Below are 17,525 nucleotides of genomic sequence, written 5' to 3'. Positions count from 1 at the left end.
AAATAAATGAAGACAGATTCAATTATTATACATTTGAATTAATTAATTTTTCCTTTTTTTGTTCTTAGCAACAATTGTGTTAAATGAGCTCAACTGGACAAGTGCCTTAGATGAAGTTTTCAAAAAAAATCGAGAGGAAGATCCTTCATTGTTGTGGCAGGTGTTTGGCAGTGCCACAGGCCTAGCCCGATATTATCCAGGTAAATACTTAGTATTTCAATAAGTATCAAACAAAATTTTAAGTACCAGACTTAATGTTTCTTGAGAACACTTGTTACCTTCTCCTACATTGTAAGAAGAATATGGTTATCATGTTACTTTTATAAGGAAAGAGTATTCCTCCTTACATGGCTCTGTATCTATCAAAATCACTTTAAACTGAAACACCTGAGAATCATCTCAGGGCTCGGGAGTGGGTTTGGGGTTGTCACCTAGAATCAGGCCAGGCTGCAGTGAGACCATGAACAGGTATCTGTGTACCTGGAACAGGGAGTTATCATGAATCCTAAAACAATCCTTAGATAAGGATCCAACTGCTCAGCATGGACCAAGTTGTGAGTCACATTAGAGAACTGAATAGAATTTTTAAAAACTAATTGAAATATTTCGCCCTAGATTTCAAGTCTATGCTTTTATGTGAAAAATGTTGATGCTTTTCTTTAATTAGTGAATGTGGATTTGTTAACATGAGTATGACAGGAAATAAAATGAAATTTCCAGGAAAACAGACCATTCTTATGTGTCAGGTTGGATTAATTTTGAGAGCATCTCAGTGATGATATATATTCAGTTAAGATGAATATAATTTATAAATTAAAATGAATTAACTTTTGTAATATCCTTTATTATTGTAAAGAAGGCTAAGGAGAAATAAATCTATAACTAAAATGAAAAGTAAATCACTAGTAAATCCTGTGAACACATTGAAAAGAATTTAAGTGAAATGTCTCTTAGTGTTTTTAACTTCTCTTCCTTTTAGAACAAGCTGACAAGCACAAATGCACTTTCTTTCTCAAAGACATGGCCTGAGTTGTGGGATACATGCTAGGTAGTTGGTCTTTAAACAGCTACAATATATGGGAAAATTTTTCTTGAGACTAGCGTTTTCTAAACATGTTTAACAAATAAGTTATTCACGATAAAAAGTCACAACAGTGAAAATGGGGTGAAATGGAAATTAGATCATATCTAGCTTTGTATGGCAATAGCAATGAATAAAATGATGTGGGCATCATCAGACTCAATAGACTCAAATTAGGGAAAGAAAACTTCTGCCTGGTTCCAAAGGCCAAATGGTAAGAGCAGTGGCAATTATTTTTTGTGGAAATCCAATGGACTAGGAAATGTCTACTTTGTTTTTCAATGTTGAAAAAGAATCATGAGTTAATAAAATGTTAATATCTGATATGGGGAAACTATGACCATATAGGTTGTTATCATAATAGTGGAATTTCCTATTTACAGAATCATTCTTCAGAATAATACAACTCTTCTAAAATATTCTTGTTATGTTATCATGAACAATATCATGTATCAGGAGACTGAAAATTTTAGGTATATAAGATAATATAAAGAAAAAAAGTGATGACTGCCATGGAATACACTACTCACACACATAATTAAACCTGATATAATAAACCTTAAAGTTATATCAGGTCTTATAAAACATTTATGATTTTTAAATATAGGAACTAGATACCTGGTAAGCTATCCAGTAATTCACAAATATAAAAATACGTTTATCAATAACATAACATTATGTAACTTTTAAGTACTTTAATATATATTGCCTCATTGCAAAATTCCATATATGAGCAGTTGAGGGAAAGAAGGAAAACGATAAGTGAGACAAATTAGGATAATAATGAGAAACCAATTGCCCAGTACCAGAGGGAAATTGATGATGCTGAGAAAGAGACAAATAAGAATTATAAGGGAGAAATGGGAAGGGGAGCAAGAGAAGATTTCACAAGAAAGAGGGAGAGAACACTGGGGTCAAGAGGTTGAAGGAAAGACAAGTTGTGTTATGAGCAATTTTCAAAGATGGCTCTTTTTAAAAACAGCAGTTAACTTTTAAACTTACTAATACATTGTCTTTCTATTATTCTTTCAATGTGAAGTGAGGGATGATTGCTTTAATTTTTTTTTAACCCTAATCATAAATTTTCAAGTGTGTTAACTTTTGTTCATTTTACCTTGGAGTAGGTCTTTAAGTGTTTAGTTTAGCTGAATCCATGTGATCCCCATAGAACACATTAGCTGTGGAAGCAAGTGTGTTCTCCTGCAGTACCCAGTTTTTGAGCAATGGCTTGGCAGACAAGTTGACTGACAAAATGACTGATGGGCTGAATTCAGTTACTTGTTAGAAGAGGTTATTTTAAATGATTCTCATGACTGCTATGGAATACACTAGATGCAATTTTAATTTTAGTGAATCTGTTGCTGAGTTGTTCTTTTTATTTTATTATTTTTTCACATACAAAAAGCTGTACATAATGTATACAATTTGATGAGTTTGGAGATAAGTATACACCTGTGATACCATCACCACTGTTGATGCAAATAACCAGTAATCAATTCATAGATTAAAGATGAGTTTATTACATGGCCAAGCTGAGGACTATAACACAGAAGTGCGTTCTCCACCAGAGAAGAAAGTACTCTGGAGGAGTGAGATGTACAGCATGGTTATACACCATTTCAGAACAAAGAATATACATAAAACATTTAAAAGAAATTTTTTTAATACTACAGTCACAACATGTTTTGTAGCATTTCAGTAATGCACATAGTAGGTCAATCTGACATTGGTTCTGGGAAGGAATCTTTATCCTCAAAGAAATGCTGATATTGGAGGGAGGCATTCCTCCGTATCTTTAAAGGCAAGATTGTTTGCTTTGGGATCCCATGTAATGTTTAAAGCAGATGTACAATGCATGCTTGACAGGCCAAAAGTCAGGCTATTCTAGAAAAATAAATTCAGGCCGAATCAATTTTAAACCAAAAGGTTTCCTCATATACCTCAATACCTTAACTGTTCTTGTTAGTTTTATTGCTTTTCATTTATTTCCATTACCACAATCAATGCTATAAACCCATCCATCATCTCCAAAAGTTTCCTCTCACCTTCTTATTTATTACCGTATCTCTGCTGTGGTCACTCTGTACAAATCTGTGTTTTAAAATAACGAGTTGTTTCTGCTCTGCAGGAAATTTTAATCTAATTAGAGAGTCAAAATTTATACGTCTTGAAATTTAAGTTACAAGACAAATCATTAAGTGATTAAATGCCAAATAAATTAGACAGACAGTAACGAAAGATCTGCTACAGGAGTTTTGAAAAAGATAAGGTAGTTACAGAGCAGAGTCATGGGCAAGGTTTATGAACTGTGTATTGAAAATCAAGTCAGTGAAGAAGAAAAGGCAAACCTATTTAGAGGAAAGAAAGGCACAAAGTAAACAAGCAGGTAGATGAACAAGTGCTGTTGCAGGCTTGTGATCCCAGCGAATCTAGCAGTTTGTTACAGAGGAAGAGTGACAGCAAATCAAAAGATTTATTAATGGCAGATTATGTGGCCTTGAATGTCAGAATGCATTGTCTGGGATGTAATGTGTAGGGAAATACCACGAACATTTTGGGCAGTGGAATACTATGGTTAAAGCAGTGCTTATTCTGATTGGAAGGAGAAACACTTAGAAAGCCTTGACCAAAAGGTATGCTATTATAATGGTCAGATGTGGAAGTATATAGATCTGAACAAGGGACCAAATAGGAATTTAAAAAGAAGAATCCTTGGATATAAGAAAATGAGGGTATTAGGAACTTTACCAAAAAAAATGAATTGATACACATATATTGCTAAATGACTAACACCTCTATCACCTCACATAATTACCATTAATTTTTTGTGATGAGAACATTTAAGTTCTAGCAACTTTCTTAGCAACTTTCAAGTATATAATACAGTATTATTAACTATAACCAACACGCTATATATTAGATCCCCAGAACTTATTCATCTTCTAACTAAAAGTTTATACCCTTTGCCATCTCCCTAATTACCCTACCCCTCACCCCTGGCGACCACCATTCTATGCTCTGTTTCTACAAGTTTGGCTATTTTAGATTCCGCATATAAGGGAGATCATACAATATTTGTCTTTCTCTGACTTATTTCACTTAGCTCTCATGTAAGTGTATCAAGTCAACACATTGTACACTTTTAATGTTATGGTGTTATACAATGTTATATCTGAATTATATATCAATTTAAAAAGATAAAATAAGAAATTATATAAAAATAAACAAATGAATTTAGTGACAAACATAGGGTATAAGTTGACTATAACTTTTAGTTTGAGTGCATATGAGAATGTTTACTGAAATAAAATATCCGAAGTATTTTTATTTTGGGGAGTAAAGTGATTTAAAATGGTAAAATTTGAGATGTTGACAGGAGAGTGTAGAATAGTTCTACTTCCACCCAACCATTAGCTTTATGTTCTGAATTAAATGATTTGCTTTGTTATATACCATCCACCGGTTATGTTGTCTAGGGGACATATCATAGATATAAACACACAAAATAATATTAATATTATTACTTTGAAGTTCTCAAATGATCCTGATTTATAGAGGTGATTCTGTAGCCTTATTTTTGTTGCCTTTTGTATAACGTCATCTCTTACCTGAATCTGTCTTATTTTTCACATGTAAAGGTTATAATAGTTGTTCACTCTGCTGTCAACTATGGATTCAGTCATGCTTAAATTAAGTGATTTATTTTATTGCTGATAGGTCAGAGTAGTTAAACAGTATGTTAATATGAAAATGGGAGCTGCTTGTAATTTGACAGAGGATAACATCATGTATACAATATGTGAATAAGTACTACTAAAAATGTTTAGTTATTTTTAACTTCTAAAAGATATCCCTCATTCTGTTCCTTTTTCCTTTATACATTGCTAAATTTCTATACCTTGTGCCATCCATTTTTAGATATATAGAATCATCATTGCTATGTAATTAATTTTATGTTCAATATATTTTATTAAGAAAAATTAAAAACATTTTTGTCCAAACTTTAGACAACTATTTAAGCACTTCTCTCAGGTACACCAAATATAAAATTGTTAAGAACTGTATTATTATCATCACTATCTAAGAAGATTTATTGACTTGTAGAAACAGGAAACGTGTTCCTATAGAATCATAAGGTTTTTTGTAAGTACATTATTATTGTCTAATTGCATTGATTTGCTTACAAAAATAAGAACTTTTTTCTCTCAGAGTTCACATTTTTCTCTATGTAGTGCATATCTGAAATCATTTTCCAATAAAGTCTCTTCATCTTTTACTTTATAGAACTTGCTATGTTCAAGCTTACTTCTGAGCCAGAGCTGATAACCACATATGGGCCATCTAAATGATTAAGTCTCTGTGTACCATTTACTTTATTGAATATTCCACTTAACAACACAACTTGTCCTTGTTATCTGCTACTCCTGCTGACAGACAGATATCTCTTTATGTTAAATGAAAATGTTTTATATGGGTTATCTGGCATCTGCAGAATTACCAGGAAATCACTTTGTAATAAGTGCTTTTATTTTTAAAACTATGGTGATTTATCCTTGCCTATAATGCTGTGTATCTCTGTATGAGTTTCTGCCACTTGTGTAGCTGTAAGTTAGAGAGGTGTTCTGGACATACTACAGTGGAGATATCAAAGATACTTCAAGCCGAAACAATGGTATTACCTGAACATTGAGTCTCGTTGTTCAGAAACAAAATTAAAATCCAAAAACATTTTCATTAGGTCAATATAGTCAAGTCTGAGCTGGAAGAGGGGAAAACTGGTAAGAACCAGCAAAACTCTTGTTTTTGAAGGAACTGAAGTGTTCTAAGGATTCAAAATTACATGCAGTAAAATTACATGTAGTAATTATGTACAGTTTTATATATAATTTTAGATAGTAATTATATATATGTATCCATATATAAAATTATATATAGTATAGTAAAATTATACAGTCTGGAACTTTTCACTTTTTGACATCTGGCTCCCTTACTGTGGCCTTCAGACCATCTTTGGACTCTAACCCAACCTACATCTCTAGTTTTATTTCTTACTACACAGTTCAACCTTCATCATGTACCCCTACATAAGTACATTGCCCTTTTTCTTCCTTGTTTAATTTTTATTTCATTTTCTACATCCTGTCATCAATTTTCATATCTCTATATGCTTTGAGCCTAGAGCCCCATGTCTGATCATATACATCCTGTGCGTCATTCAAAATAGAATAAAAACACTGCCTTCCACATGAAGGCTTTCCCACATGCAATCTTACTTTACTTTTTTCTCTCAGAGAACTTGGTTTTTATCTATATTACAACATCTGTCAGACTTTATCTTCCTTCAGAATTAATTTTGTATATGCTCTTTTTAAAAAGCATTGCAGTGTAAGTAACTGCAGGTAGAGGTGGCTACTTATATACATGTACATCCCGTGTACCTAACAGAGTGCCGTGCATATAGTGATTAATGGTTATTTGTTAAATTAAGCTGGATAAATAAGTCAAGGTCATAGATACTAGAGCTGAAAACAAGTATCAGAGTAGAATTTCAGAGAATTCAGTTTCTAAATAAAATGAAACATGGCAGGAAAAGAAGATGGAAAATGCTAGGAAACATAGAGTTATAATTATCTAGGTCCCTGCCTGTATACCTTTCCCATCTTACCCTCTTTACCTATTCCAGTATTCTCCATGGGGTTTCCAGGGTGACCTAGTGAAGTCAGTTTACAGAGTTCCTAGAGTTTTATTGACTGTGTGACATCAGCCTGCATCACTGGGGATGGAGTAGGATAGGGAAATGGTATGACATTCCAAGCCCTAGTCATAGGAATATGCTTTTAAGTGGTTGAAATCTAAGCACATCTTACAATAATATGTTACTTAAAAAATCTACAATCTATAATAAGTAGTCCCAGTTACTCAATGATACTGTTTTCAAATGCCCACATATGAGTGCTTCTTATGTGTCAACTCTAGTACCAAGGGTTTATGTGTATAAATCATTGAATCTTATTTCCTACTTCTGAGGTTTAGAGCTATTATTACCCCCATTTTACTGAAAAGGTTAAGTAATTTATCCAATGAGAATCTAGGTAGACTATCTCCAAAACTCATATTTTAAGTTTTACACTAGGCTAGTTCCAATCAGAGAAGACAATTTTAAAGAACAGACAAGAGAATAGACTCTTCCTATTGGCATTTACCCAATTGAATGACTGCCTTCTAGTCTTCTCTTCTGCCTGTGAATCTTATGGGTGGTTCTACTCCATAAATCTTCAGTCATTCAGCATTTGAAAACTTGATCTGGGAATGACCACTGTTTTGGGACCAGTCACTTTTCAGAAATTCATGTCCACTGCAAAATTCAGCATTGATACATGAAAGATAAGACAGACATGAAAACTACCTATATTTTAGCAATGTAAATATTATATAGTTTCCCAGGGCCAAAATAATACTCTCCTAAGAAGATAGAGGAATGTAAGAAAATATAGTGAAGCAAATTTCAAACACTCTATGAAGCTTTTACCTCCTATACGTTCTCCAAGCTTTAAAACTTGACTCAGGTCTGGGAAAGGTTCTGATCTGTATCAGGATATGTATTCAATTTCCTTAAACAATGGCTATCATAACAGAGACTATATACATTTCTCTCAGATAAAATTCCTACTTAATAGGTAAGTCAGTTATTTAGGATAAGTCTGGTGCATGAGGTTTCCAGTGACAGAGGTTCCATCTATCTGCCGTTCCTTAAGTTGTTGTCCTCATCTGTATGATCAAAACTGGATCAACACTATCACATCCACAGTTGAAGCCAAAAGAAGAGGGGAAAAGTTAGTCGAAGGCAAGCAGCAAGATGCAAAAGTTGTACATATCACTTCTGCTCACATGCTATTTACTAGAATTTCATCTCATGGCCCCACCATGGCAAGAAAGTCTAAGAAGTAGAGTTTCTGGTGAACAGTCAACTAAAACTTGAGGAGTACTATTACTAGAAGGAAGAAGAAGAAAAAAATTATATTGAAGCCCTGTCACAGTCTGTTCCTCTGGCAGTGCAAGTATATGTGCACAGACATAGAACATACTCCTTTCCATAGGAGATGATCCAAAGTCCCAACAAGTTAGTACATCCAGCTCAAAATCCAGGTTCTCCAGGCAACATGCAGTTCTCTCCATCATGTGGATATGAATTTTTCCTAATTTGGTTACTTATAATACAACGGAATACCACTTACTTTTTCCACCCTATTCCTGTCACTGTTCAGATATCTAATATATAATGGGGGTGTCTTCTGGACGACTACAGTAAAAACTCCAATTTCAAAAAAGAGAGCATGAAATACATAGTAATCACTGGTCCATGGTATGTATTACAATCCATCAGGCAAGAAATACAAAGATCTCCTACTCTTGCATAAAATTTCTTGGTTAGCCCATCTGATTGCTCCTGGGAGTAACTCTCTTGTCTATAACCATCACTAGCACATCTGAAGGAGTGTGCTTGGGACTAAACAGCTTTCATAGTTTGCTTCCGCTGCAGGTGTAGAGCCCAAAAATTGCTTTAGGGTTCACAACAATTACAAGATTTCTGCAGACTAGGCTTGAGGTTTCTTTGGTAACACAAACGGCATCAAAGACAGCACTGAGTTGGCTTCTAGTTTTTTCTTTTTCTAGTGAGTTTCTTGTGCAAACAGTCTCAGTCCTAAGATTTAGTCTAGAAATCATTCTTAAGTCCAACATCTTTTAGATATTTACTGGGTTCTGGAAGTTATCCCATCCTCATCTCTGTCATCTTAAAGGTGGCTTACTTGAAGACATTGCTGAAAACAGAAAATTTGATATTATAATAGTAGTGGACATTAATCATTTTTTAATTGTCCATCTGTTCCTGTGGCAGAGGCTGCTAGCTGCCCACCCAAATTCTGTCCTCCTATTCCATTGTGAAGTTTTTATTTTGAAAATGACTGCTTAGCCATCTATGTCGGACCAGTAGAACCTGGGTGAAAGTAATACAGTCACGTGTTGCTTAGTGACGGGGACAGAGTCTGAGAAATGCATCATTAGTTGATTTCATTGTTGTGCAAACATTATAGAGTCTATTCACACAAACCAAATGGTATGGCCTACCACATACCTATGCTCTATGGTATAGCCTACTGCTCCTAGGCTACAAACCTTTACAGCATGTTACTGTACTGAATACTGTAGGCAATTGTAACACGATGGTAAGTATTTGTTTATCTAAACATATCTAAACATAGAAAAGGTACAGTAAAAATATTGTATAAAAGATAAGAAATGGTACACATGTCTAGGGCACTTACCATGAATGGAGCCTGCAGGACTGGTTGTTTCTCGGGTGAGTCAGTGAGTGGGTGGTGAGTGAATGTGAAGACCTAGGACGTTACTGTACGCTGCTGTAACCTTTATAAACGCTGTACACTCAGGCCACACTGAATTTATAAAACAATGGTTTTTTTACTTCAGTAATAAATGAACTTTAGCTTACTGTAACATTTTTACTTTATAAACTTCTAAATTTTTTTAACTTTTTGACTCTTTTGTAATAACACTTAGCTTAAAACACAGCGTACAGCTGTACAGAAATATTTTCTGTCTTTATATCCTTGTTCTAAATTTTTTCCTATTTTTAATTTTTCTTTTTACTTTTTAAACTTTTTTGTTAAAAACTAAGGCACAAACATACACATTAGCACAGGCCTACACAGATCAGGATCATCAGTCTCACTGCTTTCTATCTCCACATCTTGTCCCACTGTAAGGTCTTCAGGGCAGTAACATGCATGGAGCTGTCATCTCCTATGACAATGCATTCTCTGGAATACCCACTGAAGGACCTGCCCGAGGCTCTTCTTGAGGAGGTGTCAATCTTCAGAAATATGGCCATGGTGGTTTGCTTAGTTTGTTTCTTTTTTCATCATAGATTTGCTTGTAAAAGATAATGCACCATGACCACTCTTCTCCATTAATGAAAACCTTTTAGTGTTGAGGTCTATGTTTTCAAACTTTTTAAGGAGCTTGTTGAGGTCTGCAAAAGCTTCGGCTAAACCCTTCTCTGTGATTTTTCTTGGAGATTCTTTTTCTTCTCCTGCAGTTTCCTTTTCTCTTGCTATGACGTTACAATGACTATGATGTCACTGGGCAATAGGAATTTTTCAGCTCCATGATAGTCTTATGGGACCACTATCGTATATGTGCTTCATCGTTGACTGAACCAAGATTATGTGGCACATGACTGAATGTGTCACCTCAAGCCTGAGATTGTTATGACTTAGGGGTGCCTTCTCCACACTTTCTCCCTCCCTCTAGCAACTGCATATTGTAGGGGAGGAGGACATTTCCTCTCCCCAAATGTGGGTTCGTCTGGCCGGAGAACGAATTAAATTCACATGAGACAGAATAGCAAGAGAAAATTAAACAAAGCTTTATGAGGAACCATGGCCCGGGGCCTTTCTTCCCGAAGGAAGAAAGGGCACCTAAGAAGTGGGGTACACATAGTGGTTATATACCCCCAAACAGGGTGTTTCACATGTGGTTGAAATGTCCCTCCCACAATAGTCACAAGATTGCCCTGTCCGCACAGTGCTTGATGGACACAGCAGGTAATGGTCTGCTATCTCGGTGGGTGTAGCAGGAGGCAAGTCGATTGTCTGGAGCTGGGGGGTCACAGGTGAGCGCAGCAATCAGTTCCTAGCCTAAGGTAAGATGCTTAATCCTTAAAGAAATGCCAACTGTTGGGAGGGGGAGGGAAGTCAGTTACAGGAGGTTACCAGACAAGCACAATAAAATGCAGATTTAAGTCTTTGCCTTTGGTATTGACTAAGAGTTTTTAGAGAGAAGGTCATGTCCTTTCTTCTTCCTGGTACAGAGAGGGAGGCACCTTTTACAGATAGAGATTTACCTTACAAATGTAAATGTGTCCTAACAAAGGGCAAGTTCCATTCTTCCTTCCCAGTCCCAGTTTATCAAAAGCAATCAGCCTCAAATAATCCTGATGCCAAAGAGACATATCTTGGGGTGGCCAATTTCAGGTCCCCACAATATCAATGCCCTAGGTGATCTTGCAAACTAAGTGTTGAAGAAGGCAAAAATTCCACAAGCTGTAGGTCTCTGAATACCTGCTTGAAGCAGAATCTATGCCTCTGTGACTAGTAATATTTAACTTAGGCTGTGATATGAGTGAGAAATAAAATTTGTGCTAGGAAACAAAAGACTTGAGATTGTTTATTAAGTTATTTTGTGCTACTATAATGAATACAGAATCTTCTTTCTATGTTTAGGGTATTTCTAAGATTAGAAATTTTACTGGGCAGCAGAGCCTGTTTCCTAACTCAGAATCGGAAGAGGCCAATTATTTGTCTTGTTAAATTCTCTGGCACCTCCATATGAGTACATAACCCGCATTATGTTAATGAGACTCATCCAGGACCTTGATGTGGGAGCCGTGATACAAATTAGGGACTGTGGAGACCCCATTCTGGGTTGGTAGTAGTAGGGCAGCAACACTTAGATTACTGGAAATTTGGGGAGCTATACAATACACATTTGTTGAATTAATTCTGGCTTAAAAGATGGCCCAAATTCCTTATCCTGGCTTACAGTTCAGAACCATGACTAATATTCCATAGGAGATGACTGAGACAAGCCTAAAATAATGACCCATGTAACATCAATTAGATCTAGGCAATAGGACCAGGGTTGGCTTGTAAAGGCATTTTTGAGTATGTGAGATTTACTTTTTTTTCTTTTCATGAGATGAAAATGTGAAGTCTTTTAGAATTAGAAAAATGCAAAAGAATTAGAAAAATTGGAAATGCAACTAGCTGTCATTTGAATTGATGTTTCCACCCAGAGAATCAGCCCTCAATTCATCATTATATGCTTTATTATTTCCTAGCAGCTGAAGTTAAAAACTGAAAATCTATTATTTTTAGACCAGATTAACTAGAAATATCTCTACAATCTGCATACTTTCTCAAGAATTTTTCTCTAATACATATCTCAGTATTCTGAATTAATGTATACGTAAACACCTTTTTAAACCAGTGATTTGATAACTAATATAAAACACCCTTAATGTCATGTGGAGTAAAATTGCAGTACAGTAGATTTGGTCAAAGACACACCCACAGTTCATTTTTGGTCAGGGAAAAAACGTTCTCATAAATGATCATTATCACCATTAGTAATGGCATTCAAAAATGAGACGCCCACATTGTGGACTGTATTTCCATTCCTTTCTCCTGTCATCCCAAAATCTTATTGGAAAGTGAAAAGGACATCTACAATGAGCAACATTTCACTTTTTACAGGAAATTTAGAAGCCCTGATTTCCTCTCAAAACACGTAGCTTCATTATGCATCATTATGAAACTGATTATTTCAGGGAATTGCAGGGTATGATTATTATCCTTTTTAGTATTTGACCTTCCATAATTCTCAGCCTATACATAATTTACCACTTAAATGCCACAATGGGATTTTACAACAAATAATTTGTTTAATAATTAAATTAGCAATATCACAGAAGAAAGCACATTGTTCAATTTTGCCGGAATATAAACATCTTAATTTAGTATAATCAAGGCATATTTCCTAATAGTAAATATCTCAGAAGGCTTCTAAGAGAAGATTATTAATACTTTTAAATATAAACCATCTAAGATTATAAACTATACTAAAATTTAATGGTCTGGCTCATATTGTAAATTATAACCTTTTTTTCTTCCTCTAAAAAAAGAGCAATTTTATGGATCAGAGTAATACATATCACAGTTAATTTTGATTAGCAATTATAGTGAAAACAGGAATCCTAGATGAGTGTGATCTACAGAGAATTCAGAAATCTAATTTAAATGTGACTTTCAAGTTCATTTTATTAAACCATTTATCAGATTTATTGGTTGACTACTCTCAACTCGTAGTAGCAGCTATTGTACTGGCAGTGGTGACTAATCTCTCTTCTCACTCACATGTTTATATCAGTCTGAGTCCACTCTGGAGAGAGAAAACGCAATATTTTGAACTGGGAAAGTTTGTTTTTTAATAAAGAATTATTAACTATAACAAGTAATGGAATAATGAGGGATTGGATAAAAGTACAGAGAACTCTGAAAAATATAGGAATACCAGATATAATATTATATAACCTAGTATATAATAATAACTACCCCTAGAGCTGAGATAGAGAGTCCAAGAAAGCAACCTCAATCCCCAGTGCCCCTGGGCTGAGATCAGATCTTACAGAGGACATAGTTATGGCCCAGATGAATGACAGAAGTTACTGTAGTGTAACACTGGAAGGATTTACTGGAAGTTCACCCTCTAGGATCCCAAGTGCCTCAGTGGAGGCACTCCACCACAAAAAATACTCAGGGAGTTCTGCTGCCATTAGGTGCTGGAAAACCTGAGAGCACTACAGAAGCCTTGGGCTGGAGAAGTTACCCACACCACAGGAGCTGAGCTCTGGAAAATACGCATGCACTGCAGGAGCCGACACCAGTAAAGCTGCACCTGCTGCAAGAGACCTTGAGCAAACAAACCAGAAGCAGGAAGCAAAAACCCTTTACACATGCAACGTCTTTCTTTTACCATCTGCTGACAAAGCTTAAAATTGTGCTTGTTGGTCAAAGAAAAATATTTAAAGGGCCCAGATCCATTTTCATAGAGCAAGTTAAAAGGGTGAATTTGGAGCTGAGACAATAGATGTGTAACCAGCACAACATTGTAGTGAAAGTAAGATATCATTTATTTAAATGTTTAGTTATTACTAATACCCCAGCTTGGGGAGTCAGATATTGTAGAGGACTAATTGAAAGTGAACTGTCGTTTCTACCAGCATGCTTATTGCTTAATTCCAGTGCTACCACACACACCCACAAAAGTAATATTTTATCTCAGTACCTCTAAGTTTCTGCAAATTCAAACTGAAAGGATTAAAGTAAATCTACCATTTCAGTTGCATTGACTATGTCGGTAAATGGTTGTTGGGGGAGTGCCATATTTAAACTTACTGTTTCATATAAATGTGATTAGTCATTTAAAAGAATAAATCATTGTATAATATAGCCACTAATAGGAAAGAAATTTCACAGTCAAGGAAATATTTTTTGATATATCTCAATTGGCCAAATTATCTTAGTTGGCTGATAAACCTGATTCTCTGTAAAGTTCTCCATAATTTCCATAATTTCTTAATACAGAAAAGGGCAAAATAGATTGGAGGGCATAAGTCATATGGATTTTTATTAAGAATTTTCCCGAGTCATATGTACAAATGTGTTCAAAGAGAGAACTTCTTCAGCAGAAAATTACCATCCAACTTATCAGCGGTTATTGATCTCCTTGGATCTAGGATGTGTGTGTGTAAAACATTTTAATTAAAGTAAGTATAGATTTAATTAGAATAAGTGTAAATTGATTGCTTTTAAAAATCAATACAGTTAGACTAAAGTTTTTTTTCTGATTACTACAACATGATAAAGTCTCTGAAACTAACAGAAAATTCTTGAATTTGTGCTTGAATTACTTCAGATGATTCAAATAAATTTAAGGAGAAAAGTTTTTGCAGAGTTATTTTAATTATACTTTAAGCTTTTAAGTATAATTTCAAATGGACTGGCCATTATCAAATATGTGAATGATAAGGTTAAAAAATTATGCTATTTTATGATAACAATCTAAGAAAAATAATAGTCTTTTTATAGAACAAGATAGTATGGCATTGAATGAAAATATAAGGATCAAATAACTAAAAGTACAATTTCCGTTAGTGACAAATAAACTTTCTTTTATGGTAGATTTTTCTGTTAGTAGAAAGAAAAGAAAATGTGTATCCTCTGGACACCTGATAAAACATATAAGTTGGCACCCACAAAATCCCTATGTCTACAACTTCTTCATGAAATATGGTGAAAAGGAAAACTGACTATGTTAACTTTCTTTTGTACTGCAATGTTTTATTCCATTTTTAAAAAGAAAAAAGTTAAGGGCATAAAAATTATATTCCCCATTTGACATTGCTCTGTCAATGAAGAATGAGAAGTGCAATGTGTCAGTGGTATTTTGTGAGTTTTAAAATATTTTTGTAGATCATATCTAATATTTTGATTTAACTTCTCTATTTTCAATTTAATTTAGGTTCTCTCTATTTTTTTTTTTTTTTTAGCTTCTCCATGGGTTGATAACAGTAGAACCCCAAACAAGATTGACCTTTATGATGTACGCAGAAGACCATGGTAAGAATTTTTAGGTAGTCATGAAAAGATTAAATGGAAGAAGCAGTTACCTTTTGTGTAAAAATGTTGGAAAAAATCTATCCATTATTAGGATGAATATAGTATAATTTTTTAAAGATATCTGGTGGATTTTTTTCTTTTAATAAATAAATACAGTTGAAGGTAAATGAAGATGATGAGTTCAAGTAGGCAACAATAATTAATATTGTTGAAATGATTTATCAGATGCATTTCAAATGGACTACTTTAAGTTTTATATTCAATGTCATCTCTGAATCTCTTTTAGCTGGTGGGAATTTCTATTGAAAGGCTCCCAGTTTGCTTGGAGTAGAGTTCTGACAAAGTGTCTAGATAGAGTAGAAGATAATTTGCCTCTGGCAGTGAACTAATGAGAACAGTCCCCAAGGTCAGAGCTGCCCCTAGTTATAATGATATAGCTTACGTTTCATTTTTCCAAAAAGAAGGTTTATTTATGCCTCACTACTAAAGCCACTCATTCTCCTGGAAAAATACCAGATAACTCATAATTGTACTCTCTGGGAAACAACTATTAAACTAGTGTATTTTATTTGAGTAAAAATAATTTCATTATTTGAGTAAAAATAATTTTTTTGATATTTGAGTTTTTAAAATATTTGAGTTTTTAAAAAATGTATTTAATGTGTGGATATATATTTTTTTAATTAGTTAATGTTAATCCACATATTATTCTTGTTAATATTTCTGCAAAGGAGGTGGCATGGAGTCATGGGTTGTTCAGTGGAGGCAAAGACTATGTATGACATCACAGGGTTTAGATTCAGGAACTGATTGTTTTGGGGGAAACTTACAAGCTAGGTGCCAACCAGAAGAGGCACACAATATCCTATCATCTCATCTTCCCGTTGAGAGACATGCCTGGACCGGTGTTAAGATACTACACATGAACTAGATTTGCCTTCCATTGGAATAGCCCGGCAATCCTGCCCCTTTACCTTCTTATACAGAAACAAACTTTGGTGCAAGTTATAAACTCTGCTTCATGAACACATAGTCCTGTGTAGATACTAACTGTGTCGGATATTGTGGGAAAATGAATTGGCAAATTATCTGGCAGGCTTCTGAGAAGTTAGATTTAGAGTCATGGGCAAAGAGGCCTCAGAGATAAATAGAAAGTTGAGTTCAGGTGCAGCTCTTCCTGTTAGGGAATACAGGCCTCCTGTTCCCCATCGGTCTGTGCCAGGCAACATGAATTTTGGGATCGTTCACCTGCAATTAAATTTATCTCTCTTCCATCACTAAACTATCTAAGTAGAACTCCCCTAGAGTCTCTTTAATATGCAGAGAATCTGAATCTGTAGGGCTGCAGTTAAGTGTGGAAGTCAGCATTTTAAACTGCCTCTCCAGGTTATTCTCAGATGCTATAAAGTTTGAGAGTCACCACTTGAAACTCTTAGTAATAATATTATATATTCTATTTTTAATTACTTCTTTGTCCCTTTACATTTCTTTCTTTCTTTCTTTTTGTTGCTGAGGAAGATCCACCCTGAGCTAACAGCTGTTGCCAATCTTCCTCTTTTTGTATGTGAGCCACTGCCACAGCATGGCCACTGACAGATGAATGGTGTAGGTCCACACCCGGGAACCAAACCCGGGCTGCAGAAGTGGAGCATGCCAAACTTAACCACTGGACCATGAAGGCCAGCCCTCTATTTCTTTTCTTTTGATGTTATTTTTTCATATTCATAGACCGCTTATATGTTTTTATGTTTATTTTTTGCTTTCAAAAATATAACATAATCTTATTATTATTTGTCCTTATTATTATTCCTAAGAGTTAGTTTTAGAACCTGTGGTCAACAAATTGGAGTTTAGGATAATTTTCTTTTTTTTTTCAGGAACTTGTCCTTCCAGAAGTTAATTTCTTTTGCTCCTAGTCTTAAAACACATCTCTTTATCTTTTATTATAAATATCTGTAAAATATACTTTAAATATTATGCCTCTGACATCTCTACTATCATGTAAAATATAGCTTTTTAAAATTGACATTACAGAATTGTGAATGAAAGAGCATTGTCTTATGAAATAGAATAGAAGTAGGGCCTTGCTTGGAAAATACCTTATCTCAGAGATCAGTAGATAGTAATTCAACAAATATCAATGTTTGATATTTTTCAAGAGAAAAAATATTCATATGGTATTTGTT

At 34.6% G+C, this 17,525-nt stretch overlaps 1 protein-coding gene across 19 annotated transcripts in view; it reads left to right on the top strand.

Moving 5' to 3' along the window:
- CACNA2D1 (calcium voltage-gated channel auxiliary subunit alpha2delta 1) overlaps positions 1 to 17,525 on the top strand; it is a 514,911-nt gene that overhangs the window by 377,723 nt on the left and 119,663 nt on the right. For all 19 annotated transcript variants that reach the window (XM_023639081.2, XM_023639086.2, XM_023639083.2 and 16 more), the window contains exons 7-8: positions 69 to 200; positions 15,270 to 15,339. In XM_023639081.2, coding sequence (XP_023494849.2) covers positions 69 to 200; positions 15,270 to 15,339 — 202 coding nt within the window. The remainder of the gene's footprint in view (positions 1 to 68; positions 201 to 15,269; positions 15,340 to 17,525) is intronic.

The sequence above is a fragment of the Equus caballus genome, chromosome 4 (genome assembly GCF_041296265.1).
Source record: "Equus caballus isolate H_3958 breed thoroughbred chromosome 4, TB-T2T, whole genome shotgun sequence".
NCBI lineage: Eukaryota > Metazoa > Chordata > Mammalia > Perissodactyla > Equidae > Equus > Equus caballus.
This window is presented reverse-complemented; position numbering and strand designations above follow the sequence as displayed.